Source organism: Anser cygnoides, chromosome 6 (assembly GCF_040182565.1).
Source record: "Anser cygnoides isolate HZ-2024a breed goose chromosome 6, Taihu_goose_T2T_genome, whole genome shotgun sequence".
In the NCBI taxonomy this organism is placed as follows: domain Eukaryota; kingdom Metazoa; phylum Chordata; class Aves; order Anseriformes; family Anatidae; genus Anser; species Anser cygnoides.
In genome coordinates, this window is record NC_089878.1 from 25,527,939 (window position 1) to 25,545,299 (window position 17,361).

General features: G+C 38.5%; 1 protein-coding gene across 4 annotated transcripts; it reads left to right on the forward strand.

Annotated features, from left to right (window-relative positions):
- The first annotated feature begins 147 nt into the window (after positions 1–147).
- On the forward strand, positions 148–17,326 carry LMLN (leishmanolysin like peptidase). 4 transcript variants are annotated; one of them, XM_048072324.2, is made up of 17 exons: positions 148–305; positions 423–520; positions 619–649; positions 1,317–1,399; positions 1,878–1,995; positions 3,180–3,349; positions 4,043–4,148; positions 4,398–4,492; positions 5,220–5,337; positions 5,995–6,102; positions 7,769–7,845; positions 8,478–8,588; positions 9,274–9,406; positions 10,009–10,168; positions 10,815–10,945; positions 11,684–11,894; positions 13,192–17,326. In XM_048072324.2, the coding sequence occupies exons 1-17, from the start codon at positions 177–179 to the stop codon at positions 13,284–13,286; spliced, it is 1,974 nt and encodes a 657-aa protein (XP_047928281.1). In that variant the 5' UTR covers positions 148–176; the 3' UTR covers positions 13,287–17,326. The 4 variants fall into 4 exon arrangements, with proteins under 4 accessions (XP_047928281.1, XP_066855532.1, XP_047928282.1 ...); XM_066999431.1 differs by having other exon boundaries at positions 13,378–17,326; XM_048072325.2 differs by having other exon boundaries at positions 9,277–9,406.
- Positions 17,327–17,361: the final 35 nt, after the last annotated feature.

The following is a 17,361-nucleotide window of genomic DNA, read 5'->3' on the forward strand; positions in this document are numbered from 1 at the left end:
TTCTGTGACAGACTCGGGCACTGCCCCCCCCAACTCCTCCACCACAGCCCTGAGGCGGCCCCCGCCGCCCAATCAGACACCGCCTCCCGCCTCCGCCCCGCCCTCCCCGCCGCTCAGCGCTCTCCTATTGGCGGGCGGCGCCGCCTCCATGGCGACGCGGCGGAGGGGCAGCCAAAATGGCCGCCGGCGGGCGGTGCGGGGCCGCGGGCTGGGCGCTGCCGGCCGCGCTCCTCCTGCTGCTGCTGGGCGCCGCCGCCTCGCCCCGCTCCTCGTCCTGTCACCACCGGCCGCCCGGCGGCGGGGAGGTGAGGCCGGCGCGGCTGGGGAGGGGGGGGAAGCTCGGGGGCTGGGGTCGGCGGGGCCGTGAGGAGAACAAGGGGGGAGGGTGCGGCGGCGCCCACGGCTTTGCTCCCCGCCGGCAGGTCGTCTACGGGGTGCCCCTCGCGGAGAATCGCCTCGTCAGGAGGGACGTGGGCCAGCGGCTGCGGATTAAGATCGTGTACGACAGGAGCGTGGAGGAGTGAGTATGGTGTGGCGGTGACCCCTTTTTGTCCTTATCCCGCAGTGCAAACCCTATCGGCTAACGATCTTTTTTTTTTTTTCTTTCTTTTTAAACAGTTTGCTACCAGAGAAAAGACACCTTATAAAGGTATGCTGTGTTTGTTCCCTTTTTTATTTTTACGTACGTGGGTGAAGTCAAGGCTTTATCGATGTGGTTAAGGCTGTGGATACCAGCGCTTTCATATCCTCTGGTCAGGGAAACCAGGGTTTGGGTACAGACTGTTTCTCTCTTCCAAATCCTCCCACTGTTACGTTACCTATTATTTAATAGGTGCTTACTGTGTCCCAGCACACAAAGGTGTCAATAAGCAGTATCTGTATGGTTTTTTAAAGGATTTTCATTATTATTTTTTGATACTGTTAGGAGTACTTTAAATGTGCCTGCTGGCGTCTTTTGATTTATTGTGCAAGTAGGCAGTAAAAGAGAGGGCAGCAGTCAGGCTTAGAGATCACGGAGGCAGAAGCTCCAGGGAAATTTGTGATGGACAGTTCCCAGTGACCTGTAAGATTGGGGCTGAAATAAAGTCAGCCTCTTCGAAGCTGTACATTCAAATTAATACTGGCTTCCATCTTGCTTTGTCATTCCAATAACAAAACATGGAAATGTTGGAGCTAAATATTTTGGAACTTGGAAGTCTGGATCTCTGCCGTTCTGCTATACCACAGCATTAGCAAGTTTCTTGTACCTTGGTAGTTAATACTTGTAAGTTATGTCTGCACTACCACTGGGTGACTTTTATTTTTGTTCTACTTAGAACAAACTTTTTCCACAAGCTATATCTTACTTGGAGAAGACTTTTCAAGTGCGCAAATCAGCAGGTACTATATTGCTAAGCAGGTATGTAAAAGTTTGTTGAAAATCACTTACTGCATTCAATATTTAACGTTGCATTGTGTAGACATTAAAGTAAGAATAGAATAAGAGCATAAGAAATGTTCTCCTGGATCAGACCAGTGATCCACCTGGCCCAGTGGTGGGAGATGCTATTGAAGGAGAATGCACAAGTTTGCTGACCTTCCCTGATCAACACCTATATTTGTTGTATCAGAGATGTTAAAGAGTATCATGCTGCTTATTTCCTTTTATGTGTACCCCTGTTTATGAACCTGTTCCAAATCTTTTTTTTTGCACCTGAAGATACTCTGTTAACAACTGGAAGTATTGTCTGCCAGAGTAGCATAACGTTTTTCAGCATGGAAGTTACAACATTGCTATATTAAATGCGTATTACAGTGTTGTTGGATGCTGTAAGATTATGCTACAGTTTCCTTTTAATTCTAAAACAGTGCTAACTGTCTTTCATGTTTGATTGAAGGCAGTGTGCAACAAACCAATATTTAAGGAGGAAAGCTGACCCTCACAGATACTGCCGAGTGGCCTGTGCAAACCATACTAGGTGCGGGCCAGTTGTAGTTCCTGAAAAACACCTCCAGGTAAGCAAAACCATCCAGGTGCTCCTTAACCTTTGCAGGATTGCAGTTTGTGGAAACTACTTAAAATGTTAGTACTGCTAGTACGTAAGTGACTCATAAGTGATTCAGCCTGGAGAAGAGAAGGCTCTGAGGAGACCTTATGACAACCTTCCGATCCCTAAAGGTGTATATATATACTCTCTATCAGGCAGTGTAGTGATAGGACAAGGAGTAGTGGTTTTAAACTGCAAGAGGGTATGTTTAGATTAGATATAAGGAAGAAATTCTTCACTGTGAGGGTGGTGAGGCATTGAACAGGCTGCCCCGAGAAGCTGTGGCTGTCCCATCCCTGGAAGTGCTCAAGGTCAGGTTGGATGGGGCTTTGGGCAACCTGGTGTGGTGGGAGGTGCCCCTGCCCATGGCAGGGGGTTGGAATTAGATGAGCTTTAAGGTCCCTTCCAACCCAAACCATTCTGTGATTCTACAATTCATTTTGCAGGAGATAACTCAAGTTGTTCTATTCTGTCACTCAAATTCAGTTAGCAAGAGTGTCTTTAGTTTATGATGTTGAACCAAAAGTCGTGGAAAACTGGAATGTTTACCGTTCTTTAAGTCTGTGATATAGCAAACTGTATACACATAATGAGATTCAAAGCTTATGAAATGGCATCTAGTTGCTTCATTATTCTCCTCAGTCAATTAGTCAGATTTTCACAGAATTAATCATAAGTTTTGATTTTTTGAATCAAAACAGTGGTATTCGATGAACGAGGAGCACGGTGCAGGAAATGCTTCTAACTTGTTTTCTTGCATGAATTCTTGATTCGACTACAGTATGTGATCACCAGATTTCTTTTAGCTTGACATTTCAACTGCAGCATTAAAAATATATTGCATTAAATGTGAAATGCAATGTCTGCTTATGTATATACTATTTCTGTGAGCCAAAACTTTTTAATTGATCTAGCTTGGCAAGCGCCTTTTTTTCAACAGCTGCCACCTTCCTAGCTTTTAATCAAAATGGCTAGTCATTTGAAAGTCGTTCCCTGGCTCTGGTTTTGTTTACTGTTGTCACAGGGAATTTTCTCATCTTCAGCTATCATAGGCTGGGGTTTATTCTTGGCTTCAAGCTAGATGTGTTTTGTTCTACAAAATTTCTATCATAGCTGATATATTTTAATTGTTTCATTTGAACGTTGTCAAAGCAATGCAGGGTGTACAATCAGAACGAACGGCACTTTGGCTTACCTGACCAAGAAGGGGTTCGAGATGCTGACTTTGTGCTTTACGTCAGTGCTCTCACTACTGAAAGGTGCGGCCATGAGAACATCATTGCATATGCAGCCTACTGCCAACTGGAAGCGGAAATGGACAGGCAAGTATTCTGTCTGGTACAAACTTTAATTAAACTTTCAATTGTATATATGGAGTTGAATTGTCTGCCTGTGTTGTGTATAGGACAGTACAGTATTGAAATAATGACAAGTGCTATAATATATATAATGACAAATGCTATATTCAGCACAGCATTGAAATAATGACAAATGCTGTATTCATGTAAAAGCACAGAACAATCAAATAACGCTTAACTCATAAAACTGAGACATCTAAGTCAAAAGTAATCTTCTACTGTTACAGTCTGAATTTTATCTCACAATCCTGCTTCTGTTGAAGAAAATGTCGTCATACTTTCAAAAACTTAAAGAAAAATGCAAATAGACCCTGCTTACGTGGCTTTTGTTTCTCACTTGGCTGTAGTCATTTTAACAGACACATTGTACCTCTATAATGACTACACCTGAAATTCAGATCTCCTATACTGTTGTCAGTAACATCTGTGCAGCATATTGGTATACAGACTGATCCCATTCCTTTTCCCCTATTTTAGCAATAAAGTAACAGTATTGTTAACAGACTAGTTATAATTAGTTAGGGGAACTTATCTAGAAGCACTTATTTTTACATTAGTCTTTAGTTTCCAGTGTTGCTTTCTGCCTCTTCAAGTGAATATGAATTGAATTTGCTAGTATTTTACTGAAAACAATATAATTTTAAAACTGTCTTCCAGGCCAATAGCAGGATATGCTAACTTGTGTCCAAACATGATTTCAACACAAGCTCAGGAATTTGTTGGCATGTTGTCTACAGTGAAACACGAGATTATCCATGCACTGGTAAGGGTTGGTGTTACAGAATACATTTCCCTGAAATTTGTGCCTTCCCCCTCACAACTGTCCAGCTTACTGCAAGAGAAGTGTGTCTGGTAGGGGTTAAGCTCTTGTGTTGCCTCTTTCAACTTGTGTGTTAATAGCCTTGAGGTGTGGTACTTCAAGTCTACCTGCTACGTACGAGAACTTTTCATGGCATTTGACTTGGTGTGTAAATGTCTTACCGAAGGTTTCTGTTTGATTTTTAACTTGCAGGGTTTCTCTGCTGGACTGTTTGCATTTTATCGTGATGATGATGGAAAACCTTTGACAACAAGATACGCAGATGGACTCCCTCCTTTTAATGAAAGGTATTTCATATTTTTGGACCTCTCAGTACTCCCAGTGAAGGATGTTTTCAGGTTGCCTTTTTAGATATATTCTTGCTGTGAGCCTGTTGAAAATCCAACTTGATACCTTTATTAGAATTCTTTGTATTTGTTATGTTCAAACATTGTTCTATTTTTATTTTAGTCTTCCTTTACGTTGGTATTAAACACCTTATAATGCATGGGAATGATTTAAGACACAATTTTTATTTATCAGGAAGCTTGAGGTTAAGCATTACAACAACCCTTGCTTAAATTTTGAGGTTTTCTGAGCACCTCACTCAACTGGGACTTACATTTTCTGTAGTCTGTCTAATGTCAGTGGAGGTAGTTTTTTTTGAGGCACGTATCATTTGAGGTCTATAATTGCGCAGAAACGGCAATGCCTGTAGTCAGCTGCTTGATTTTTGACTTGTTATTGAATAAACAATTCACAGTACATTTTTGATAACTGTAGAAAATATGTCTTGAGTCTACAGACATCTTTTTAGTAATCTTGCTTTGGCATGTTAGATCACAGTTGGCTATATAATAAATCTTACAAAGGTTATAATGTATCTTACAAAGGAGAAGTGTTGCATAGTCAACTGAAACTTCACAAAGAAAGAAATGGAGATTCTTCTTAATTCTGGGTTTTAATGGAGATAAAGCTTTGCACAGTAGCATGTATTTATCAGAAAGATCTGTAACTAACACATTCTTCTTACAGTCTAGGTTTGTATCAGTGGAGCGATAAGGTTGTTCATAAAGCGGTGAGGTTATGGGATGTACGTGGTGGCCAAATGCTTCGCCATACTGTTCACCTTCTGGTAACACCTCGTGTAGTTGTAAGTGTTGATTAACTTAGTTATATGCTTTGTATGCCATCACATTCTTGAGTCACAAGTATTTCTTACTCTTTTTAAGCAGTAATAAGTTAACTTTAAATAGGTTTTTTTTTTCCTGAATGTATGGCCCAAAGACTATATAATTATGATGATATAATTAGTGGAAGGGACTATGCAAGGTGAAAAAGAAGTGAAGGAAAATGGTTGGCAGTATGAAATAAATAATTCAATAAAAGAGACAATGAAGGGATTGGGAAGTTAATTGTAAACAGTTGAGCAAAACTGATATTTTTGTTAATCTTACTCTTCAGAGGCTTTCCTGCAGACTTGGCACCTGGTATTCCTGTTGACTTAACAGATAGTGCTGTTACTGTCTTTCTAGTTTAATTTAATCCTATTTAATACTTATCTTTTAAAAATATTTTCATCTTTTTTTTGTATTTTTATGCATTACGAAATAATGCATTTAAAATTTTGTCATGTTTAAAAAAAAGTACTTAAATATTTTTGGAAATCCTTCTGATTCCGACACCTCTGACTTTTTTTACCCCATTTAAGCATATGCTAAGTGTAAAAAATAGGTACTGAATGAAAATAACTTCTAATCATATTTGTCCACAAATACTTATGAGTTGTGTTGAAATGTTTTCTTTCTAGGAAGAAGCTCGTAAACATTTTAATTGTCCAATCCTAGAGGGAATGGAGCTTGAAAATCAAGGTGGCATGGGTACTGAGCTCAATCACTGGGAGAAGAGGTTGTTGGAGGTTGGTGCTAATATTAGGGATGGAGGGGGATTTGGAAAAGCCTGCTCCCCCTGCCTTCATTTTTAGGTTTATAGTGGTACTCACCAGAGCCTTGAAAATATAAGTGTGTAAAATACCTCACTGAAATATATCACAAACAGTGCTGAACTGGAAACACTTAAATGTCCAATTTCTAGATAAATATTATTTTACTTCATTGCTAGATCTCAGAGTATGAATTACAGATAAGATGACTACTAAAAAATGAAATCTCTTACTTTTGTCTGCTATTTGCCCTTCTGAGAAGGCAGCTTGCTCTTTAGGGGGAAGTGGTTATTCCTTTGAGTCAATTCAGTTTTGTCATGCTTTTTGATTGTTCTGTCTCACGATCTAGATTTCATCTTTTTTCACATGTCTCATTAAGGTTAGGTTTTGCCATCCCTATTCCAGAACCTCATCTGATCAAGGAAACACTTATTTTCCTCCTGACGCTTAAGCTTATTTTTATTTATAACATTATGTGATATTTTGAGCAGAGGTATAGTTTCTAATTATTGTATGAAGTAAGGTAAACTATAAGGTAAATGCGTTAGGACAGACCTTTTCGTGGAAGTAAACATGAAAAAATACATATTTCAGGAGACCAAAACAGCTGATTTTTCCTGCTTTTCAGTAGCCTTTCTTGTAGAACAGTAGTTCAAAGTCAACTAGAAGGGCTGCCATTAAAGTAAGGATAATCTAAAGGATTGAATAAGATTAGCCCACGGGGCACTATTAGCAGTCTCGTTTCCAGAGAAAGTTAGTATCTGGAAAGTAACCCATATGGTTTGGTTTTGGTCTTGATCCTTCTCTCATTAAATATTTTAGTGATAGTGCCAGATTTGCGAAGTCTGCAGATGGTAACTCTTCCCAGCCATGCTAGTGGAGAGGGAAGGCTGGAAGACTACACTCTGAAGAAATAGTAAGTGAGAAAAGTTTGGTAATAGGAATCCCAGAGCTGTGTAATTAAGGGTGAGCAACTTTTGTTGTAAGCCTGAAGCTTATTAGCTGGAAATGACTGAGCAGGAAAAAGACACATGGGTGTTAAAACTGTCAGTTAAGATGATTAGGAAACTCAGACGTGTCCAGAGTTGCTCTTTGAGGATGTTGTGGGCTAGTGTATTTTAAAACAAGATGGAAAATACCACTACTGGACTAGTAAAGCTTCATGTAGAGTTCTGTGTTCCTTTAGTCCTGTGTCCTTCTCTCCTGAAAAGGACTTCTAGAAATATTGGGAAAATTAAAAATCAGTCTTACCCAAAAAAACACACCACTAAATGAGCTTGGCTTTCAGCTTACCCAAGAAAAAAGACAGAAAAGGGGGCATGATTGCTATGAATAAATACACAAGGAGGAGTTTAGTTTACCTAAAGAAAAAGTAAGTACAGATTGGCCATGAATAAGGTTCAGCTGGAATTTGGAATAAGGTTTCTGACTCATGAAGCTTTGTAGGGCAGACTGGGAAGGGTGTTATACCTTTGATCCCTTTCATAAAAGAGGTTGGAAATGGAATGTCTATAATAAGAAGGGACTGGAACTTCTATGCCCTTGAATGCGTGGCTCTAAAATAAAATACTTCTTCAAAGCAGGTATTTTCTTAATATACTGATTTTTCAGGAGCTTACTAATAGTAACTTGTAACTTTCAGAATGAAGCTATGACTGGATCCCATACACAGAACCGAGTCTTTTCCAGGATTACCTTAGCATTAATGGAAGACACGGGGTAAGTGTTAATAGGAATAATAATGGTGTGGTGTTTTTTTTTGTTGTTGTTCAAGTGTGTTTGTTGCACTTGATGTTGTTTGGAGTTGATGCACTTGTGTTTATTCATCTGTCACACAGTAAATAGTTGGCATAACCAGCATGACATTAGACAAGGAGTTATGCGAAGAAAAATTAATATACAAGGTATATTTAAAACCACTCTTAATATAGCCATAAAAGCATGCACTGCAATGCATAGTTCTGTTTGCAGAGTCTGTTTTCTATCTTTTCTTAATGTAAGTCTTCTGTCAGTTCCACGTAGCACATATTTTTTGTCTTTTTGTAGATAGAAAGCATATATGGAAGAAAAGCAAAATTGCCTAAAATTTCATCTTTCTGTATGCATTATTCCTTTGTAGACCAAGATGCATTGCTGTCAAACAAATAAACAATGAAGTTTTCTTTTAGCTGATTGTGAGTTGAAAAATAGTGAAATTATCATACTTGTTATTATTAGGCAGCAAGGAGTGTTATTTCCGTGTTTTATCATTTGAAAACCTTTAGGCATAGTATAAACTACTTTGAACTGCTCTTTTATTAATCATAACTCTATTTTTTAAATTGTATTCGCATTCCAAAATACCTTTACAGCTGGTATAAAGCAAATTACAGCATGGCGGAGAAATTAGACTGGGGACGTAATAAAGGCTGCGACTTTGTAATGAAGAGCTGTAAGTTCTGGATTGACCAAAAGAAACAAAAGTAAGTCTTTTTTAATATAAAAAAGGTGGAAGACCTGATGCTTGTTTACATTTGTCCTTCTTCAAATGCAGCTCAGTAAAAAGTAATACACAATGCTCTCATAAGAATCTTCAGAGTGCACCCAAAAAGGAGCACACCAAATGTATTAAGAACAGTACTATTTTAACCAATAAATACAAAGACGAGCATCTTAGGAATGTATTTGCTCTTTAAGAGAACTGTGTTTTTTTTGAGTTGGGGGGAAGGACTTCTACTAAGTGTTGCTTTCTTATTTTGTCCTTTTTAATTGTAAATGCAGCCAATAACATTTCACATTACTGGATTTTACCCAAAGCACAAGAAACAGGCTTTGTTTTGGCTATCATACTTCTTGTTTGTTCATTTCAGTACTTGTAAATTTGCTCCATAGCAGCCCTGTTTTGTCTGTAATTTTTTCTTCAAAGTTTACAAAACAATGTCACTGAAACTAAATAATTAAGCACATTGTGGCTTTGTTTGCTGACCTGATATTCTCTTTAAACTAGGAAGTTTATAACCAAATAACAATAATTAACCTACAGACAAGATATTGCTGTTTCTTTATGTGATTGACCAAATATGAAGAAGAGCAGGGATAGTCAGAAAAACTGCATAGTTAAATTTACAAAAAGCAGTTAATCTAATGTTACTTTTTTTTTTTTTTGAGGAGGCAATTAATCAGTCCATACTGTGACACTTTGAGAAGTAATCCTTTGCAGTTAACCTGCAGACAGGACCAAAGAGCAGTAGCAGTGTGCAACTTACAGAAGTTTCCAAAGCAGTTACCTCAGGAATATCAGGTATAATGAATCTTAGTTTACTAAATAACTAAGTATTTACATTACTGTGTTTTGCAGCCAGGATGTGTTTTTTTTTCTTCTGAACTAGTAGATGAGAGTAGATATTGTGAAAAATGCGTACTCTATTATAAGAAGCCTGGAGGCTTAAAAAAAAAAAAAGCCTTGTGATTGTTAGTAAAACAATAAGGATGTCGCTTGACTGTCTAAGCACGTTTCAGTTGGAAATGTTGCTGTGTAACAGAAGTCCCTTGTAATGTTTTGTCTGAGGTATTTCTTCAGCTGATCTGTGCCCTTGTGTCACTGCATACTGAGACTTTTGCTTCCCAGAGATGGCTATGATTGCAAGAGGAGACAGGGAGCAGTGCGGGGCTGGGGAGTGTCTCTGTGCATTACTCATGTATTAAATAGTCTATGTTCATCTGGTTCAGGGGTATTCTAAGATGCTGTTAATAGCGTTCCTGAGAAGTAGCTGACATACTTACAGCTTTAGTGATTGGTTCTATTAAAAAATAAATTAAATAAAAGCTGTAAAAGCAACAACAACAAAATAACAGCTGTACACTTGTCTCTGCACTGTCTCACTGCCTATTTTGTTTTTGCAGTATTTTGACAATCTTAATGGAGTACCAGCAGAAGATTTGCCTTATTATGGTGGCTCAGTAGAAATTGCTGACTATTGTCCCTTCAGTCAAGAATTCAGTTGGCATTTAAGTGGTGAATTTCAGCGCAGCTCAGACTGCAGAATAACTGAAAACCAACCAGGTATGCTTCCAGGACTTTAGTTTTGTATTTAAGGGCCTATATTTGTTTATCTGGATTACCTTGTGAGCATTTGCTTCCTAGGTATATATGAACTAAAAAATTGCATAAGAGTTTTACAGAAATTATCCTCAAATAATCCAAATACAAGACGGAGGTTACAGGGGGAGTGTTGTTCAGTTGCTTTGGAGCCTCTGGAAGTAAATCTACTTTTCACCTTTGTAGTCTTCCCTGCTTTGCAGGGAGCCTGGCAAATTATCAGAGCATGGGCCTATCTCCTGGAATAGCACATGAACTCTCAATATAGCAGAGCTCCAGGACGCTGCAGGATATTACCTGTGTGTGCAATTCTCTCAAAGCTAAATGAACAAACACGCTCTCCCCTCAAGCTGGAAATCACAGCTGGCACTCCCTGGGAGCAAACATTTCTGTAGAAGAGTGTGGATAGTGTCTTTTTAAAAACTTCCTTTTCTTCATGCTTTACTCAGTCTGAGAATTATTGTTTTGAATATAATGATTATTGGTCTGAAACATTCCAAAAGTAAACCTGGAATTGCCTGTGGAGAGTGACTAATTATGGCAAATTACTAGGTGAAAAGGAAGTCCACATTAATTTAAATTGAGGTTCAATATGTTCTTTCCACCTTAGATCCTACCAAAAACTATGGTGCAGAAGAATATGGACCAAACTCTGTATGTCTTATTCAGAAATCAGCTTTTGTTATGGAACAATGCAGGAGGAAACTCAGTTACCCTGACTGGGGTAGTGGCTGTTACCAAGTAAGTACGTGTGTTGTGTGGGTTTTTTGCTTGCTTCATTTTTGTAGTGACAGCAAAGGGAGAAGTCTGATACAAAATGCAGGCTATGACTGTTAAAACCATGCACCTGGGCGCTGTACATGATATTCGCTTCCTGTAAGTCACTAGATTATATGACGTGCTTTGGAAGTAAGTATTTTCCAACTGTAAGTCTGTAGTTCAGATCATGAATCAAATCAAGTGTGTGGCCACTGGGCAGACTTGTGTGTTACTTCCAGTCTTGCTTGGACTTTACCTGTCTTAACTGAGGACAAAGTGTCACAGGGATAAGTGAGAACAGTTATGTTGGAATCTTCTGTTGTTGAAGTTTTACGTTAGTTAAATCACTCTGATTTTTCTGCAGTAGAAAGCACTGTGCACGTGTCACTTTTCATTATCCTTCCTCTCAGGACTGTTTCACTTAATGCTGTTTCTTTCAAAGGCAGCACAACTCTAAAAGCACGCTCGTTAGCAGAAACGGAATTTTACTCGGTCTCAGTTGATTATCTATATAATTGCATGAAAAATGTACAGTCAGTGCTTTAAAGCATTTTTAAACGAATAGCTGCTCTGAGTGCATTAAAATACCTGCACTTAATCCATGCTGTATGCAGGCTGTTTACTGAATATTTTATTTCCTTATTGAAAGAACTTCCAAACCCCCAAACGTATTTCCAATAAATCATAATACAGACCTTACTTTTATTGCTTTATTTTAAGGTTTCTTGTTCTCCACAAGGGCTGCACGTTTGGGTCAAGGACACTGTGTACTTGTGCAGCCGCTCAGGTCAAGTATTAACTGTGAGCATTCAGATGAATGGCTGGATCCACGTTGGAAATCTAATTTGTCCAGCCTGTTGGGACTTCTGTGACTCCTGTCCCCCAGAGCGGGATCCTCCAGCTTCTAACTTGTCAAGAGTTGCACCAATTGGTAGGTCGTCTCCTGATTTGCTGAACTGAAACCTAGTATAAAATGTCTGAGAACACTGAAGGTTCGTGTCAGCCCTGACTGTCAGGGGAACAGGAAAGGAGAGCTGTGGCCTTGCTATTTCAAGGTCCAAGATGTAGGAGTTAAGGGAAGGTGGCAAAGGTGCCCAGTCTTCTCCTGTACAGACACACTTTTGTTTCTGGGATGAGGATAGTGGCTAATACAGGAGAAATGTGTCTGAAATGGAAATACTTTTGTCATGTCTGCTTCTGGTGATCATCCCAGAAGTCTAGATTTAGCATAGTAACTTCTCTGAAAAATCAGTTCTCTGTTCTGGAGAGCGTATCATTTTTATAACCTTCAAAATCATCACCTTGGTGCAAAATTAGTACTCGCTTGTGTAAGTTACTATTGACAATATTAACGCGGTAATCCAGGACACAAATGACAGGTGTCACTTTTTTTTCTTTGAAGGGAGAAAAGAACCTCAAGTTGCTGACTACCAGTTACTGTTTTGTCTAGAGTTGATTATGTAAAAAGCCAGTCAGTGAAAGAGAACAGTCTTTACAGTATTTTTCTCTAGAGGCTAATTTTTAAGCCTTTAATCAATTTTATAATTGTTGGATGTGCTGTCTCTACTGCAGGTTTTGAGAAAAAAATAAACCTGTTTAGCTAACCTGTATGTTTAATTCCTTTTTCAACATGTTCTTGGGTTTGTGTGTACCATTTGAAGTGGTGTTACTTTGTCTTTGAAATGGCAACATTTCAGGGGTTGGTGGAACGACTCCTACAGATCAGATTTTAGCATGAGAAAGCTATAATGTAGGAGACTGACATCTCCCTCTCCCAGAGAAACACCAAGTGTGAATTCAAACAGATTCACATCCTAGGAGATGTGGGGGATTTTTTTAATATATTAATATATATGCTTATATATGTGCATTTATATAATATGCTTATATATAACATAAGATATAAAATGCTTATGTATCTAGTCTTCTGAGTCTGTGATTCTGAAATGCTGCTTATCCCCAGTCATGCCATAGTAAACTTCCTGTCCTTTTCTTGCCATACTGATACATTTTGCTCATTTGTTCTCCTAATTGTTCTTAGTTATTGCGGAAATGAATTTAATTTTAAAGGGAATAAATCATGTTATTCAGCTTCTATGAATTGCTGTCCTTGAAAACTAAAAGTAAATCAGTTCAGGTTACTACAAATATGTTTTTGCTCTCTGGTTATTTTATCTTCTCTTTAAATATGAAATATAAGCTTTATGCTGTCTTGTTTTTTATTTTAGACTTGTGCTCCTGCTCGTCTAACCTGGTTGTAACCCTTTGGCTGTTGATGGCTAACTTAATTCCCCTGCTAACGGGATTATTTCTCTGCGCATAGTTTCAGCAGGGAGCAAGAAGATGTTCCAAGACGTTATACCACAGTGTTGTACTTCTTACTGTGGAGCACTGAGTTTTTTTTGTCTCTGCAGGCAGCTGTCTTCTCCCGAACCTCATCTCTCCCGGCAAGTATCAGTGCAGACAGTAGTCGGGGAGTTACTGGCAAAAGCAGACAGAGTTTGAGAGGAGGAAAATTTACCTTGTCATCTCAATAAGTGCCAGTATTTTCCTGAATTGCAACCTTTGATTTTGACACAGTAACGAGATCCACTGTGCCAGCTGTGTTAGACTACCTGGCAACTCGATCAAGATTTGAAATGAGAACTCTTCTGTAGTAGAACTTGGGTTGTTTTTTTATGTTCTCTGCGTGACCGGTAGCAAAGCATCCTCAAACTGGAAATATACCTCAGTGGTTTAGTCAAAAGCCATGTAAAAATCAGTTGCTGTTACTGCAAGTAACTCAGACCCAAACAGGTGTGGGAGGTTTTTTGTTTGGTTTTTGTCCATTCTTACAATGTATATGAGTAAAAATAATTTAATGGAGTAGAACAGTTGTTGGGAATTTTTTCCACAACTGGCTTCTGTAGCTTTGAGGCTTCTCAGAATTCATGTTTGTTTGCAGAAAGTTATTCACTTCTTGAGGTTCATTTAAACCTTAGTGAATGCACAATGTAGACTTTCAGACTGATAACCATGACAACTGTATAGAAATCACATTTTCATTTAGCATGTGCTAGTTCTATTAACATCGAATTTTTGAATATTCTCAGAGTAATTTGCTAGGCAAATGCATTTCATTACTGATGCCAGTCTGTAAAATTGGGTGAGGTTTTCTGATTTATTTATTTATTTATTAAATAATGGCATTATTTCTTTAATAGTATGATCATAAATACATTTGTTTCACTTTTTGCTGAAGGCCAAGCCAGTAGCTATGGCAGCTATAATGTTACAGAACCATACTGACTCCTCTAGTCCAAAAAATGTATTGAGTATGTAGAGAAATGTCTAATCTGTCTTTTTTCCCCTTTTTTTTGGACATACAGTTGATATTATAAATACTCAAATAATTCATAGCATTTGGATTATGTTAGAGAATCAGACGTTTTGAACCACACAAGGGCACACCTTGGTACAAAATTCATCTTTTGGAGGACAAAATCTACCTGAGGTAGGAAATGAGCAAAATCTGTCTTGCTGAGGACAGCTGCTCTCTATGACTTGTGAAGGTGTTTTTCTTTGTTTCTGACCCTAGATGACATGTTACAAATAATCCTGCTTAGCATAAAAGAAACTTATGTGGTCCAATCCATTGTCTGTCCTGTTTGTCCAATTTCATTCTTGAGAAGGTACAAAACTTGAGGGAGCAGATGGGCCAGGTGCACTGAAAATACAAAGATGAGAGAAGGATGATGATACACGAAGGCTTGATCCCCTTCTAATATGGAAGGGGTAGGGAGTAAAATTTCTTTAGCTACAATTAAGCTTGTTTAATAAGAACTTCCATTGTAATCATAAGGATACTGAAGAAAATCTTTGTGCCTACCAGATTTTTTTTTAAAGATGCTTTTATGACACTGCTGAGGTGAGTAAGCTGCAACCTAAAACTGTCTGAGGGCATCATGGTTGAGAGAGTACCTTGCACTGGGCTAGTTCCCCTTCTTAAGCGCAGGTTATGCACAGTTTGCTTTGCGTTAAACAAGGCCTAGGTTAGCCTTAAATAGGTGTTTCTGAGAAGCAATACAAATTAGGGATCAAATGCTTTAAATGTGTACAACTTTGAATTAAGAAACACTCAGATTAGTAAGTGAACACTGATAATTTTAATATATGCACAATCAACAGTCAGTATAAATGGATTCCTTGAAAGCGTAAAGGTTTGAGAATATGTATTAGGTCCCAGAGGTTGTGATTGTCTTTTGTCTGTTGTGCAATAATACAGGTTAAATGGTATCACTCAACAACAACGCTTTTTATACTTGAAAAGAAATTATTGGTTATTTTTTCTTACTGTGAAATATTTGCACTGTCTGAACTTTCTGGTTAACTTTATAACTGTTAAACATTTTTAAATGGTGTTAATTTATTGCGCTTGGTATTTGATATGCTAGTCTCCTGTCTGTGGAAGTGAAATTTGTTATATTTAAGTGAAATTTTTTTATCTTCTACGCAGTTGTTTATCTTCAGGGCTTTTCTCCTCTCTTGCTGAGAATTAACTGAAAACTGAAAGATGGCTTGAAACATTGATGCTTACCTACTTCTGAATTGTATACATTTAATTAAAGAAAGAGGCTGTAATGCGTTGTACCTACAGGGAAAATCTGTCTGGCTGTCAGCATTCACGTAGTCAGATTCACCAGTACCTGCTGAGTAGCTGGATTAGTGAGTCCAGTGAAGTGAAACTACTAAAGCCTTAATAATCTGAGATTTCAGTTGTAATTTCTTTGACATGCAGTCCTTAAACTGGCTGTGAACTGCAGAATTGGAAGTGACTTTAGGGGACTGGGGAGGGAAGGTTAAAGTAGGCAAAATCCAGCGGGTGACCTTCTGTCAGTAAGTTAGCAGCTGTAGCCTTGTTGGAACTGCCAAGGAGTGTGTCACGTTCACTTTCAGGTGAGAATGAGCTGGTGACTGTCAAACAAGAGTTCGGGTAAAGCTGCCTACCTCAGTTCTGTTTGTCTTTCAGTTAAGCTTCTAACCCGTTGTTGTGAACTTCCGAGTCTTAAGATGAATTAAGTAAAAACATGTCTCAGGTTTTTAAGAGCAAAATAAACATAGTAGGGAGCATAAGCCATTTTTGAGTGTAGAACACAGCTAAAATTGTAGCTTAAAGCAACCATTCGTGTAGCCTTAAGTGTAGTTTCCCCAGTAAAAGTCACTACCAGTTTTAAGTAAAAACAAAGTTTGCAGGCAGCTACTTTCAGTTTCCTGAACACACAGGGGCAAGTCCATCATATTGAATCTCTTACATGTGAAATCTTTTAAATAAAGCCCAAATAAGCTTTTGTGTTTTCACCAGGCTAGCTAGCATTATTCCCAAGACTTTTGCTGCCCTAAGAAATAAAGAAATCGTTTATCTGCAGCCAAAACATGCCCACTGCTTTAATGTTGTAAAAATATGTTCCATGTTTCCCTATGGAAGTAAATTAGTCTTGCAGCCTTCTTCGTCCCTGCCAGCAGTTCAAGTTTCTAATATTTCAATTAGAAGTCAAGGCAATTCACACTTAAGAAAAAATTTTTAGCGTTTCAAACAATTACAAGGAGGAAGGATAGCTTTTGGCTGGAGTATGCAGTGAGTAAATAACACAGAAAAGCAGGCAGTTCATTTCTTTTTTGAAACGAGGTCTTGGGAGACTGTTAAGGCCTCGGATATAGGTCGATTACCAAAACAGAACCTTGACCCCCCATTAGTTGACTGCTGGTGCAACACAACTCATTATTTTTGTTGGGCTCTAGTAAATTAGGAAGGTTGATGTCACCTAAGAGCAGACATACCAACAATCCCTTGCTTGCAAGGGCCAGTTGTTTTTAAATCTTCCTGTCCTGCAAATCTTTCTGCTTTCAGTAGAGAGGAATGTGTACGTCCTTTCTTCCCCACGTTTCCCATGAATGACTTTCAGCCGAGCAGGTCAATGTCTTTCCCCTGCAAGATCTAACAACCAGCTTTTGCTTGGCTGAATGCTTGGGTGAACACTTGCACGTACCGCTCTCTGGGACTGGGGTCTATTTTGTATATTAAGTGATGTGATCTTACACCATCAGGCTTCCAAGTGCAAGTGTTGCCTTTTTAATGTGAAGCTTACCTTGGAGATAAAACAACTGTTTTGAGAGAACTGGCTGACTTTGAATATGTGTTTCCTATTTTGGTACAGAATGTAAATACAGAACAAACTATTTTACTTAGATTTTGACTGGATTGAGATATAAGGGCTAATTTTTGTTATTTATGAAGTAAAAGTCATCTTATTTTACTGTGTAAAAGTATGTCATACAAAAGAAGAAAAAAAATGTTCATCAATAAAAATGCCTGTAGAAAACTGACTCTTCTTGTCCTTTTCTTTGAGCTGTACGAATAA